The sequence below is a fragment of the Mesoplodon bidens genome (genome assembly GCF_964165515.1).
Source record: "Mesoplodon bidens genome assembly, chromosome: 9".
NCBI classification, from domain to species: domain Eukaryota; kingdom Metazoa; phylum Chordata; class Mammalia; order Artiodactyla; family Ziphiidae; genus Mesoplodon; species Mesoplodon bidens.
The window spans coordinates 89,383,843-89,398,020 of NC_138166.1; the positions used below are offsets into that span (position 1 = coordinate 89,383,843).

General features: G+C 36.8%; 1 protein-coding gene across 6 annotated transcripts in view; it reads right to left on the minus strand.

Moving 5' to 3' along the window:
• CNOT4 (CCR4-NOT transcription complex subunit 4) overlaps window positions 1–14,178 on the minus strand; it is a 141,726-nt gene that overhangs the window by 39,739 nt on the left and 87,809 nt on the right. For 3 of the 6 annotated variants that reach the window (XM_081243816.1, XM_081243818.1, XM_081243820.1), the window contains exon 7: window positions 13,983–14,107. In XM_081243816.1, the coding sequence (XP_081099942.1) occupies window positions 13,983–14,107 (125 nt within the window). Of the gene's footprint in view, window positions 1–13,973; window positions 14,108–14,178 lie in introns of all 6 variants that reach the window. The other 3 variants (XM_081243815.1, XM_081243817.1, XM_081243819.1) reach the window with 1 other exon arrangement.

The window sequence follows — 14,178 nt, forward strand, 5'->3', positions numbered from 1 at the left end:
ATTTGGTAGAATTCACCAGTGGAGCCATTAGGTCCAGGACCTTTCTTTGTTGGGAGATATTTGATTACTAATTCAATCTCCTAACTGGTTATACATTTATTCATATATTTTCTTTCTTTGTAACATAGTCTTGGTAGGTTTTATGTTTCTGGGAATCTGTCTCTTTCATCTAGGTGATCCAATTTGTTGGCGTACAACTGTTCACAGTACTCTCTTATAATCCTTTTTATTTTTTGTAGAATCTGTAGTAATGTTCCCACTTTAATTTCTTATATTAGTAATTTGAGCTGTCTCTTTTTTTCTTAGTTCACCTAGCTAAAGGTTTGTCAGTTTTGTTGATATTTCTGAAGAACCAACTTTTGGTTCCATTGATTTTCTTTACTGTTTTTCTATTCTCTATTTCATTTATCTCTGCTTGAATCTTTATTATTTCCTTCCTTCTGCTTGCTTTGGGCCTATTTGTTCTTTTTATAGTTCCTTAAACTGTGAGGTTAGATTGTTGACTTGGGATCTTTCTTATTTTTTTTAATGTAATAATAGCACTTATAGCTATAAATTTCCCCCTTAGCACCACTTTTGTTGCTTCCCAGAAGTTTTGGTATGTTGTGCTTTCATTTTCATTCATTTAAGTATTTTCTAATTTCCTGGTCATTTCTTTTTTGACCCATTAGTTGTTTAAAAGTGTTGTTTAATTTCCACAATTTTCTAGATTTCCTTTTGTTAATGATTTCTAATTTCATCCTATTGTGGTCAGAAAAGATACTTGGTATGTTTATCTTTTTAAATCTACTGAATTTAATTTATGGCCTAACATATGGTCTATCCTGGAAAACGTCCCACGTGCACTTGAGAAGAATGTGTACTCTATTGTTGGGTACAGTGTTCTGTATATGTCTGTTAGATCTAGTTAGTTTGTGTTGTTTAAATCCTCTCCTTATGCTTTGTCTGGTTGTTCTATCCATTATTGTGAGTGGGATACTGAAGTCTCCAGCTATGACTGCAGAACTATTTCTCCCTTCAATATTGTCAGTTTTTGCTTCATATATTTTGATGGTCATTGGGTGTGTAAATGTTTATCACTGTCCTATCTTCTTGCTGTAATGAAACTTTTATTAATGTATAATGTCCTTCTTTGTCTCATATAATCCTGTTTTATTTAAAGTCTATTATGTCTGATATTAGTATAGCCACCCCTGATCTTTTTTGGTTCCTATTTGCACGGAATATCTTTTCCCATCCTTTCACTTTCAAGCTGTTTGTGTTTTGGGGTCTAATGTGAGTCTCTTGTAGACAGCATATAGTTGGATAGTGTATTTTTATCCATTCTGCCAATCTCTGTCTTTTGATTGGAGAACTGAACCCATTTACATTTAACATAACTAGTGATACGGAGTTATTATGTCATCATGCTATTTGTTTTCTATATGCCTTATAGCTTCCTCCACACTCCCCATTTCTTTTATGTTTGATTTTTCTGTAGTGAAATGTTTAAATTCCTTTCTCATTTCCTTTTGTGTATATTCTAGAGCTCCTTTCTTTGTTGTTATCATGGGAAATACACTTAATATTCTAAAGTCACAACAGTCTACTTAAATTTATACGAACTTAACTTTCATAATATACAAAATTTCTGCTCTTTCACAGCTTCATCCCTATCCCTTTTGGTTACTGATGTCACAAAATTACACCTTCATACATTGTGTGCCCCCAATAATTCTTTTAAATGCAGTTTCTTAAATTATGTAGAAAACAAGATTTGAAGTCACAAACCGAAGTTTCAGTAATACTAGCTTTTACACTGAAGTACTGGACCTTAAATGTACTAACCTCAAGTCATATAGGAAGAAAAAAGTATAGTGACAAACCATTGTTATAATAACACTAGCTTTCATAATAGCTCACTTATTTACTTTGAGATCTTTATTTCTCCATACCGCTTTGGGTTGCCATCCAGTGTCCTTTCATTTCATCTTGCAAGACTCCTTGAGCATTTCTTGCAGGACAGATCTAGAGGTCCTGAACTCCCTCAGCTTTTGTTTATTTGGGAATGTCTTAATTTCTCCCTCACCCTTTGAGGACAGTTTTGCTGGACAGAAGATTCTTGGCTGGTGTATATATGTATTTTTTTCCTTTTAGCACTCTGAATCTATCAGCCCACTGCCTTCTGGCCTCCAAAGTTTCTAATGAGAAATCTCCTGATAATCTTACTGAAGATACACTTCTATGTGATGATTTTCTTCTGCTGCTTGCAAGATTCTCTCCTTTGTCCTGATTATCATGTCTCAGTGTCTCACTGTGGATCTCTGAATTCACCTTAATTAGAATTTGTTAAGCTTCTTGGATGTTTACATTTAGCAAATTGGGGAGGTTTTCGGTCATTATCTCTTCAAATATTCTCTCTGCATCTTTCTCTCGTCTCCCTGGAACTCCAGTAATGCATCTGCTGGTCCACTTGGAGTCCTACAGGTCCCTTAGTCTCTGTTGACCTTTCCTCAATCTTTGTGTGTGTGTGTGTGTTCCTCAGAGTAGATAATTTCCATCACCCTATCTTCAAGTTTGCTGATTCTTTCTCCTGACTGCTCAAATCTGCATTTGACTCCTCTAGAATATTTTTCATTTCAATTATTATACTTTTCAGCTCCAGAATTTTTTAGTTTCTTTTAAAAATTTCTACCTTTTATTTATTTTAAAAAATATTTATTTATTTGACTGCATCGGGTCTTAGTTGTGGCACGCAGGCTCTCTAGTTGTGGCATGCAGGCTCTAGAGCACGTGGGCTTAGTTGCCCCACGGCACGTGGGATCTTAGCTCCCCGACCAGGGATCAAACCCATGTCCCCTGCACTGGAAGGCGGATTCTTAACCACTGGACCACCTGGGAAGTCCCTCTACCTTTTATTGATGTTTCCTTTTTTGTTCACACATCACTTTCTTGACTTTCTCCACATTTTCCTTTAATTCTTTAAGAATCTTTAAGAGAGTTGCTTTATATAATATATATATATATATATATATATATATATATATATATATATATAGTTGCTGTATATCTGCCATTAGGTCTTTTCTCCAGGGATGGTTTCTGTTGCTTTATTTTCTTTCGAATGGACCATTCTTTTCTGTTTCTTTGTATGCCGTCTGATTTTTTGTTTAACACTGGCCATTTGAAATCTATCTAGTAATGTGGTACCTCTGGAAATCAGATTCTTCCCCTTCCCCAGTGTTTGCTCTTTTTGTTACTGGTTGTTGTTTTGTTTGTTTTTTCCTTTTTTGGTTGTTATGGGCTGTCTCTGTGCTGAGAATCGGTCTTAGGTGTAAACTTAAGGTCTTCTCAGGTCTGAGCCTTCCCTGGACATGCAGTCACTTTCTAACTTTCCCCATTATATATGGTTGTTTTTGAATGTCCTAGGTCTTAGTGTCTGGCTCCCAAAAGGGGAAAAAGCAAAAATTAAAGGAGTATGGCAGGAGGGTGTCAGTCCTTTAAATCCCCTGAAATCACTTCAGAGAGGAAGGCACTTCCAACTTGGGGAAGGTGCAACAATGACTGCCTGCCTCTTCATCTGCACCTGTGATCGGAAGCAATAATCAGCAGTCATAGCAGAGATCCTCAATATTTGAGAACACGGTCCTCTTTCTCCACCCTGTCTCCCACAAGCTATATGCAAGCTGCTCCAGGAACATGTACATAGCGCTGTCGTGTGGCTGGGGGTGGGGGAGGGGTAGCTGCTATTGTGCTAAGAGCTGAAATTGACCGAAGTTAACTGCCAAGTCTCTCCCTGGAAGTTGCAAGCCTTCAAAAGACCTCAGAGTTCCAAAATAGTTATATCAGACAGATTATACAAGTTCAACTGTTGTCCAGGTGGAGAGAGTGATTCCTGGTGCTACCTACTCTGCCACCTTCCCCGAATTTGCACTATTCTTATAATAAGGGAATACAGGCTTCAAGTTGAGAGGAAGGAGTAGTCACAGAAACAGAAGGATGAAATCAAGCTATTACATAGGAAGAACTTCAGTGTCTTGATCTTGGTTCACCTCCTCAGTCGCCACCATTAAAAAGCACTAAATAATTTTCAATATAGATGAGGTCAATCTTGCTAATGTCAAGGGCAATATATGAAAATATTATGACATTCAGAATTAAATCTTGAGACTGTTTCTGGATTACAACTAATTAGGATAACTTATATCATCTTTTCCACCATGCCAACTGCAGTTTCATAAGCACTGATTCATTAACACTTAACGCTTTACCTGGGAAGGTTTTATCAAAGATCTCTAGATCAAAATTTCTAGATCACTGTCATCAATCCAAAGACAGCTGCTGAAAAATCAGGATCAGGGCAAGATATTAGTAAGCTTAAGTTCCATTCAGTTTTAGTATATTCTTCAATTTATTTTAAGAATAATTAACAAATTCAAGGAATAATAAATGAGAGCTTTAGGAATAAGGATATAACTAGAAAGTTTTATTTTTTAGGTAAAAGGTCAATTAAAATTAAACCTGCCATAGTAAGTGCAACTATAAGTGCAAAAATGGCAAATAAAGATGGGGGACTCCCTGCAAATGCATGTACAAACCCAAAAGAAAGAAAAAGTGTATTTTTGAAGTCTAATTGCAATAAATGTGAACTTCTTGCACTCTGATGGCTGAACAGAAAACACATATCTCAAAGCTACCACTAACAGGTCAGAGTTCTCGCAACTCTCCTGGCATCAGGTGTCCAAATTCCTTCTTCATTAAGCTCTGTCATACTAACACATTTGTTGTGTTACATTCAACATCCATCCACCCATTATCATGCCAAGATGGTTAAGAAAGGAAAGCAAACTTTAATAAATATCACATTTACTAATGAAGATAGAGACCTGTTTCCTGGGGTTCCCTAGGAATGGCTCTAGAACAGGCTCCAGCTTTAGTACTGGTCCTGGGTTTGGTTCTGGCACTCTTTGTGATACCATGCCTAGTGTGGGCTCCAGTGCTGGTCCCAGATCCAGCCCTGCTCAAGCAGTGGCTCTAACTCCAGGCTTAGCTCTGGCCCCCTGTGCCAGTGTGGGCTCCAGCTCTAATGACTCAAGTTCTGGCTCTAGTGGTTGTTCTAGCTCATCCACTTGTCTGTTAGAGACCACAATGAGCCTATGTTTCAGGTTATTTCCTCTGTTCCTGAAGGTTAACTCTCTCCTGGTAGTAGCACCCAAAAGCCTCATCCCTGGGGCTTCAGGAGTAGAGGAAGTACAGCAGGTTCTCGGGTAAGTCCACCTCAGTAAGAGGTTGGTAGTGGTGGATGACTTCAGTTAGCATGAATGACTGCAGTATCTCCTGGTGCAAGGCTGCACTTCATCATCGTTCAACCAAGAACAGGTAATACCCCCTCCCAGTGATTCACTTAAGTGCAACAGAAAGGTACTAGAGATGGTCTTCAGCAGCTGGCATTCCTGGCGGTGTTGGAAAAGAACTGCCGATTCTAGGGATGTGAGCTGACCAGACTGAACCCGAGAACCAAGGACCAGGCAATCAAGAGTAGCTTCATGTTAGAAATAATCACGACACAGAGGGTATCTGTCTTCAGCTCCTGCTTCAGATCCTGGTAGGTATATCCGACCATGAAGCTGATAAATGTGTGGTTCCTGTTGCACCCAGCAGTCCCCTATCATTGCCCTTTCCAGAACCACCTGAACACGGCTCCACCAGTCAGGCAGCCAGAGTCCCAAATTAAAGCCTGACTCTACTCCTTCTTGGGGGACAAAGTTTTCTGGTTTGAAGTCAGAATGCTGAACTTCTGGAAACTCTGTACAGTTGGCCCTCAACATCCATGGGTTCCACATCCTCAGATTCAAGAATATTCAGAGGAGAAAACATTTCAGAAAGTTCCAAAAAGCAAACTTGAATTTCTCTTGTGCCAGCAACTATTTACTTAGCATATACATTATATCAGGTATCATAAGCAATCCAGAGATGACTTAAAGTACACAGGAGGATGTGTGTAGGTTATGTGCAAATGCTACACCAGTTTATATAAGGGACTTGAGCATCCGAGGATTTTGTAATCCTAAGGGACTGATCCCCGTGAATACTGAGGGATGACTGTAATTGATGAAGCTTACAGTCAGTGGAGACTTTTGCAGTCAGTGACCCACTGTCTTCCTGGAATCTCATCAGCTGCCTCATCTGGACAGTGAACTTCCTCCCCGTCTTGAGGATGAGGGGTCAATGGGGAGTTTAGGAAACATAGGGCTGGGTTTCTACCACAAAGGCCAGGAACAGATCTAAAAGCAACTCCGTGTATGGGGCCTTCCACAGGTCCACCCCTTTAGTCAGAAGGTCATCCTGATAGCTAACCAGGCAACTGAGTTCCTTCAGCAGCTGATTCAGGTGAAACAACAACTTTGCTCCAGCTGTGAACACTTCTCCAGCTGATCCAACCCATCGTCCGGAGGGCTCCAATGCAGGTGTTTTGCTGCTGGACCTTCATTAGGGTGATTAATTGGCCTAGCAGTGCTTTGGAGGCATCTAGCACCTCCTTTCTCCTTTAGTCCAGTTCACTGAGAATTTCCTGCAAAAGCTGCTGCTGTCTGGTCTGATGGGCGCCCAAAGAGGGTATTCTCACTGGGGTCTGGGTCTTACATCGGAAGCAGAAGACATCCTGCTGGTCTTTCAGTTGGCTGATGGATTTCACCAGCTTCTCCATCATAGCCCTTAATTCTAGGGTCCAGGATTCAATCTCATGCTGCTGGCTTTCCACAGGTGCTTCGAGGTCTGCCTCTCCTTGCTCCGAATGAGCCCTCTGAGCCTGGATCAGAATTAAAGAGATCAAAGATTGTCTCAGCCAATTAGGTATGGCCCCGAGGAAAGGCCAGAATGTCCCAACAGAATTTTTGCAAGTTGTGCTGTAGTAACAAACATGCAAGGTCCTGGCTGCATCCACACTTATACTTCAATTGGTTTAAGAAGTGGAAGAATAGCATGTTGGCCTTGGAATCATCGCTGTCCAGTAATAATACGAAGGGAAAGAGAAATTGAGACACCTGAACCACAGAGTTGACTGAAAAGCACTGGCTTCAAGTGGGACTGAGAAATTCTAATAGGTAGTTAGGGTTCATAACACAATCAAGATATTATTTCCAGAAGTTAATGCTGTGTGTATAAATCCCTGCAGATTAAAATTTGTAAATGTGTTTCCATACAGTCTCATTAAAAATTTTTAAGTTCTAGTCCTAAATAGTTCTGAAACCTATGGTGAAATTACAGATTTCTCAGGATTAAATATTTTCCAACGAACCCAACAGTTGGGATCTGGTGCTATGGAGCTTTTCAAAATATAAATATTTATATTTATCTATTGAAAGTATAGAGTATATATCTATCTAGATTCTGTCCTTGGAGATTCTGATTCAGTTAGTCCAAATTGAGATACCTGGTGTCTGATGATCACTGCACTAGTGCAAAAGGAACACAGTGAAAAGGCATCAAGTCTCCTCAAAGTCTCTGAAGTTATTAGACTTTAGAGCCAGAAGCAATCATTAATATCAAATTTAAATACTCTGTTTTACAGGTAAAGAAACCAAAATTCACAACTCTCTGAAGCAGGTAGTGTGACACAGCTGTGCCTCTGTTTGGATCTTCAGATGCTCAGCCAATTCTGCTACCTTCTAACTGGCCCTTTGGGCAGTTTTGAGTTTGATTTCCTTTTATTTCCTTGGTGGCGACAGCACCAAATTCCTAAATATAGTCTTCTTGGCTGCTTTCTAAAATTTTCAACATAAAACAAGTAGTCACATAGTAGAAGAATCAAAGAAAAAATCATTTTTAAGAACTGGGAGTGGGATAGGAAAAATACTGAGGAAGTCTAGTTCCCTTGTTTCTCACATTCACAAGATAAAAATAGTAGTCATGGTTGTACTAATTTTTGTTGCATTTTGAATATAAAGTAAAATTTAAGCCAGATGTCAATATAATGGACATTTCCAAATTTCTGTCATGTTACTATATACCCAAGTACGTATTCACACCGCTCCTAAATATTCCCGTATTTATTGAGAAGAATTCATTTTAATTTTTCATGCTCACCAGAGTCTTAAATAACTGAGATAAACATTTGCTACTGCAAAGGACGAATTTAAGTTATAGACAGGAAGCTTGCTTTTATAGAATTTATTTTGATACAGGGGCTTCAAATATACATTAACATTGAAAATATCACTTTGCTACTAAAATATGGCCACATCTTAAGTAACATGACACGATTAACATGGCAAGAAAAAAATGCCTCAATAAACCTAGACTAACTGTAGTTGGCAAATATGATTCTAATTGGAATTTTCTCATAACTCCAGGACATACCAAATATGAATGAATATAAATGTTCTGATTACTAGTAAGCACAAAAAATTAATTATCCTTAATATTAAAACTGAAAGGTGGACATCCACCATCCTAAACATATCATAAGACTGTGGCAAGCTTTCAAAAACAACAGAAAAATCTCCATCTATTCATTATAATTTTGTATTTCAGTAATAAAGTTTGATCTTTAAAAGATACTAAGTTGAATTTAAACACACAATTGCTCATTTGATGTGCCTTTTCTTCTATTCTAAGAAATAAGGGCATCAAAAACTCTATCTCTAACCCTTTCCTCCCATCCCTCCCAACATAACCCTTCCCCCCCACTTCCCCTCACTCATTACACCCACCCTCTGGAAAAAATACCAGTAGCTCTCTATCCTTTTTGAAAATATTCTACTTAGGTGGAGCAAGATACCAGAGTTGACTTACTAGTTTTCCAAGTATGTATGTGTACATGTGCAGTAACTTTATATATCCAAATACATCATGGGAATAAAATTTAAGAAAAATAAGGAAAGACTGAGAAATAAGTTCAGAAAAATCTCATAATTCACGAATTTTAATGTAAATATCCAATTTTAGCAAACTTTACTATCTACTTAATTTACTAGTAAGCAGCCCTTAGTTTTATACAAAAATAAAAGTAGGGAACTGCAAACCATTTACCTATTTCAAAAATGGGAATGCCTTTCTGGGGATCCATTTTACAAAAAAAATGTAGGCTACCTTTCATGGCGCTTGGCCATACTTTGAGAATTACTGCTTTACACTGCTCCTCCTCCAGAAAAATTTACACACACACACAAACACACACACATTTTACATAAAATTTCAGAGTTCACAGATACTCAGAAGCCTATGCGTGATTTAACATGCTCTACTGAGACTATTTTGTACAAGCCTCTGGACCATATCCTTTCTAAATCTCAGGGATTCACCACATGATGTTAGGACAGAAGAACAGGATTCACGCAGTGACTACCCCCATTCTGCTAAATAAATAAGGCACTCTGGCTATGGCTTCCGTCTATCAGAGATTATATTTGACTTTCAATAAAAATATAGCTGTATATATTTTTTAAGGATGAACCTTTTCCTTCAATGTGATAAAAACTGACAAATTTCTATAGAAGTTTTCCATTCATCTTTTCTTTAGCTTATCCTCTACTGCCACCAATCTGTGGTTTAGGGAAGATTTTGCTTAACCTTCCTTGGAATTTATAGTACATCCACTATATTTAAGCCTTAAGTACCAGAGATCTTTAAGGTCAAACTACATACAGTTATGGCATAGTTTCATTTAATTGATTTAGTTTGATTCATGTCAGAGTTTTTAATTCATGTTAGAGTCTTAAATTTCACCTATTCTAGACTAAGAAATGGCAGAGTGGGAGAATGAGCTTGGGCTTAAAACTGACAGAGACTTTAGGTCAGAATCTGGTCTATCACTTATTTGTGTAGGATACCGGTAAATTATCTGAACTCTCTGAGACTTAGTATTCTTGCCAGTAGTAAAATACCAATGATGTCTACCACACAGGACTACTGAGGAGATTAAATGAACACAGAAGACACCAAATTTCTGTTCAACCCTCTTTCTACCTAAACCTAAAGCTGAACATCTCGAGTCCTTCAACGGTGGCTTCTTGGAGCCACAACATCAAGTCAGAACCACTTACCTTGAGTGATCTGCACACCCCATAATCTGTCCCCCAAACACTTGTAGGGAGGCCTGTGCACTGTCCTGGGCATAGAGCAGCCATCTAGCTACTACTATTCTTGTCTCAGTCTTCAGTTGGTGCACAAATAGTGCCTCAATGTAAATAAAGGTATCTCAAAGCCCCAAACTTAAAAACAAAATATCCAGTCCATAAGCATCACTACTGCATGGCTCCCTTACTCCCCATTCTTTACATTTGTATTCATCATTTCAAAGTAACTTACTAATATAGAAAAACAGCATATCTACAGTCAATACTCAATCTGACTGATACACTCTCAAACTCATAATAATGGGGATGTGTGTGTGAAGAACAAATGACACACACCCTCTAATTTATTATGCATTTAAGTGAGATAGGAATAAGACATATTATAGAAAATTTCACTTACTAACATTAATGCGTACCAGGGGACCATGTCAGGGTTCAGTGACGATTAGTAGCTATGATAATTTTAATATTTGTACTCTGGATTAATTACAAATGAAAAAAGTACATTTTAAGTTTAATGTCAATCTATAAAGTTCCAAGTTTTGCTTTCTTGCAGTTCTTCTAAAACTGCTACTCACTACACAGGAATGCCAAGAAAAGAGGAAAAGGAACATTCTTTTTCTTTGTGTCCTTGGAAAGTCTAATTCTCAATTTATCTTGAATAAGAAAAATGTTCTCTGTAGGGTAGGACCATAGAAAGAGTTGTACTGCTCATCTTTCTAACTTGGCAGTTCTTCCCTGTGGGAAGAAGAAAACTTATCTACAAATTCATCCCTACCACTGTACCTTGTATGGTGGCAACGTAGAAATGAAGACCAAAGCAGACTTTCAGTAATACTGACAGTCAAACTTACTCTCTTACAGGGGTTGGCATGGAAAGAAAACAAGCTATAGGAGCTGCCAAAAAAACCAAAACAACAAACCCACAACTCTCTGTAACCTGGGCCATTAACTGTCCTTAATAAATTTGGGGGACTTGCATTAAACAAACAAAAAACAACCTTTCTCCCTCCCCCCAAAACCTTCCTATATCATGTACTTATGAAAAGCAAAGGTAACTATGTCAAAATTTATTCTGGTCCCAGCTGAGGTTCAGTTGCACTGGTTTTGGGCAAAGTTATCAAATGGGAATACTGTTTTAAATCCCCCTTTTTCTTCTTTTTTTTCTCTACAACTTGTGGCTGCTATGACACTCCTTTCTTGTTACTGAAACAGTTACAAATGTGCTCTGACTACACTTTATATGAAGGCAAAGTCAATAAAATATTAGTAAATCTATTAATAAGGGATCACAAAAAAAATAATTTCAAGAAAGCTAACTACTGTTAAAACGCTAAAAAGACATTTGGTAAATTCCAATTTTCACTTCCAATCTAAAGAGAAAAGCCCAATAAATTAAAAATAGCAAGGTACTTTCGCATTGTGATTAAAAATTTATCTCAAATAAATGGTTAAAATCATATTTAAGAGTGAATAAAACACTGGAGAGATCTCTATAAAAGTAATGCAACAGGATGCCTGCTAGCACCACTCTCTAACACTGTTCTTTAATTTTTAGCCTAGGGATTCTCAAATAGGAAGAGATGATGGTAGGAGATCCGATTTAAAAATGCAGGGAAAAGACCAAAAAAAATCTTTCCTGAGAGACAAAAGACTTAAATAGAGAGATATACCACACTAATGATTGAGAGGACTCAATGTTATACTGTAGAATATAAATTCTCCCAAAATTGATCTATAAACTCAAGTATTTTGAAACAAACAGACTTGGTCAACTAATGGGGGAAGCCAGTTTATATACTGCACAGAAAACACTTAAATACCAATAAAACATGGCAAAGAGATATGAATTCACAATGCATAAGTTCACTATATTAATCAACTATAAATCAAAATGAGATTTTTTGTTTATCAAATTGGTAAATGTGCAGAAAAAAATACTCAATTCAAGGAAACAGGTACTCACAATCATTGACTCAGCAGTTCTAAGAGCATCAAAACTATAACCAAAATGTTTACATGAAAAAATGTTCATCACAGTGTTATAAATAATAGCACCAAAATGAAAGTAAGATAATATACATCAGCAGGAGACTGGTTTAATAAATTTTAAATACTCACATATAATGGAATACTACACAGTCATGAAAATTGCTTTCATAACATGGGAAAATATCCATAATAATGGGTATTAAGTTTTAAAATGTAACAAACCAATGTGTTTTGTGTATATATACATTCACAGGAAGGAAAAGGACTACAAGGAAATATACACTGCAAGGAAGATACATCAAATCATTTTCAGTGAAAACGTCTGAGTATTGAGATCACATACAATTTTTACTTTCTTCTTTATGCTTTTGTATATTTTTCAGATTTCCTTCAATAGAAACATTACTTTTATATTCAGGGAATAACAAATGTAGCAAAGAGATCATCTAAATTTTACGTTTCTGCTCTGAATTCTCTAGGGGCTGTAAACCCAGAATATGACTTCAATTAGAATGACAACAGTTTTAATGAGAATAAAGATGTGTATTTAAAAGCATCTGAAATAAATTTTTACTGCAATAACCTCATTCTTATATAATGCACTACAGAGTTAGCAACCAATGAGGTAAATAATAGCATAGGTTCATAATAAAATAAACATATGGGGTGGGGACAAAAAGATCAACGGAAAGGGTCAAAGCTCATCAACCCAAAAAGATTTTAACCTTAGCGTTTATTCTTAGCTTTGATAAAACAAATTTCACATAGTTTATTATATAGTAATTTTATGTTTTGCTCTATGGCCTCATATATTTATATACACATGTACATATGTGTGTGCAAATAAACAGGAAGTATTTAAATTTGAATTGCCTTTATAAATAATCTTTACTATCTAAGTGAATAAACTTAACAAGGACTTCAAGAATTTAAATACAAGAATAAGTTTTGAAGAAACTGACTCTGATAACAATCCATGTAGTTATTATTAGCTATGTTTAAAAAATGGCCCTTACATTATTTTAGTGCTAAATAAACATGGGACTACAATGGGACTATGTAATAACCAGACATTTAAAACATCACTTAAATGAATTTAACTTTGGAATAAATTTTTTAAAAAAGAAATCGACCTATTTAAATTAATTACAGCTATTTACTTTAAATGAATTCACTTTACAAAAGTCAGACTTAACAAATCAAAAAAAAAAAAAAGATCCTGACACATCAAACTTAAGGTACATTCAGAATAAAGTATAACCCCCAAATTATTGTTTTATTAATCATACCATTTTCTCACAGGCCATAACCAAATACAATCCAAGATGTGAAGATCACCATGTCAGAATAAGACTCAATACATAAAATTATAAATTTGTTTAAACATCAACAGAATATAGGTCTACGCAAAAATAAGTTGTCTCCAAGATGAAGAAGATCTGAATATGGGATACCCTCCTCACTCAGAGGACATAAGACTTTGGTGATTCCTGAGACTAGACAACCGTGAATACTTCTATCCCCAACAAAAAATGCTTCAGATAACGCCCACTGTCCCTTTTACAGTGTTTTCCCTCTCATTACATCGGGAGGGAAACCCCAGTTAGGTGACAAGAGCCTTTTAAATAACCCACATCTCTTAATTTCCTTTTTATCAAGGAGAGTGTTCCCAGGGCTCAGGGTAGTCTGCAAATCAATGCAAAGGGGAAGCATCAAGAGGCTCATCTGCAGTATTACCAGGGAGCAGCAGGCAGCAAATATTCAAACCCAGAAATTGTGACTCAACATTTCCTATATAGTACAACAATTCTGCACAAATGACAGACACTGTCAAGAAGGATCCTGCCTGAAAAAGATGTAGAATGAAAAGAGAAGATTGACAGACATGAAGGCAAGGTATCTGATTACACTAATATCGGTACTTACGTATCATACCTCTGCAGTGGTGTCACTTTGTTCTTATTCTTATCAACTGAACCCGTAGACAGTTGAAGAAAATTGGGGTTTAATTTATATAATTCTTGAAGTAGCTTCTGTTCATATTCTTGGTGTTTACCCGCCTAGTGGAAGAAGAAATTAAAACTGCAGTGGGACTCACAAAGTGGCTGGTATAAAATGCTGATGTACTTTA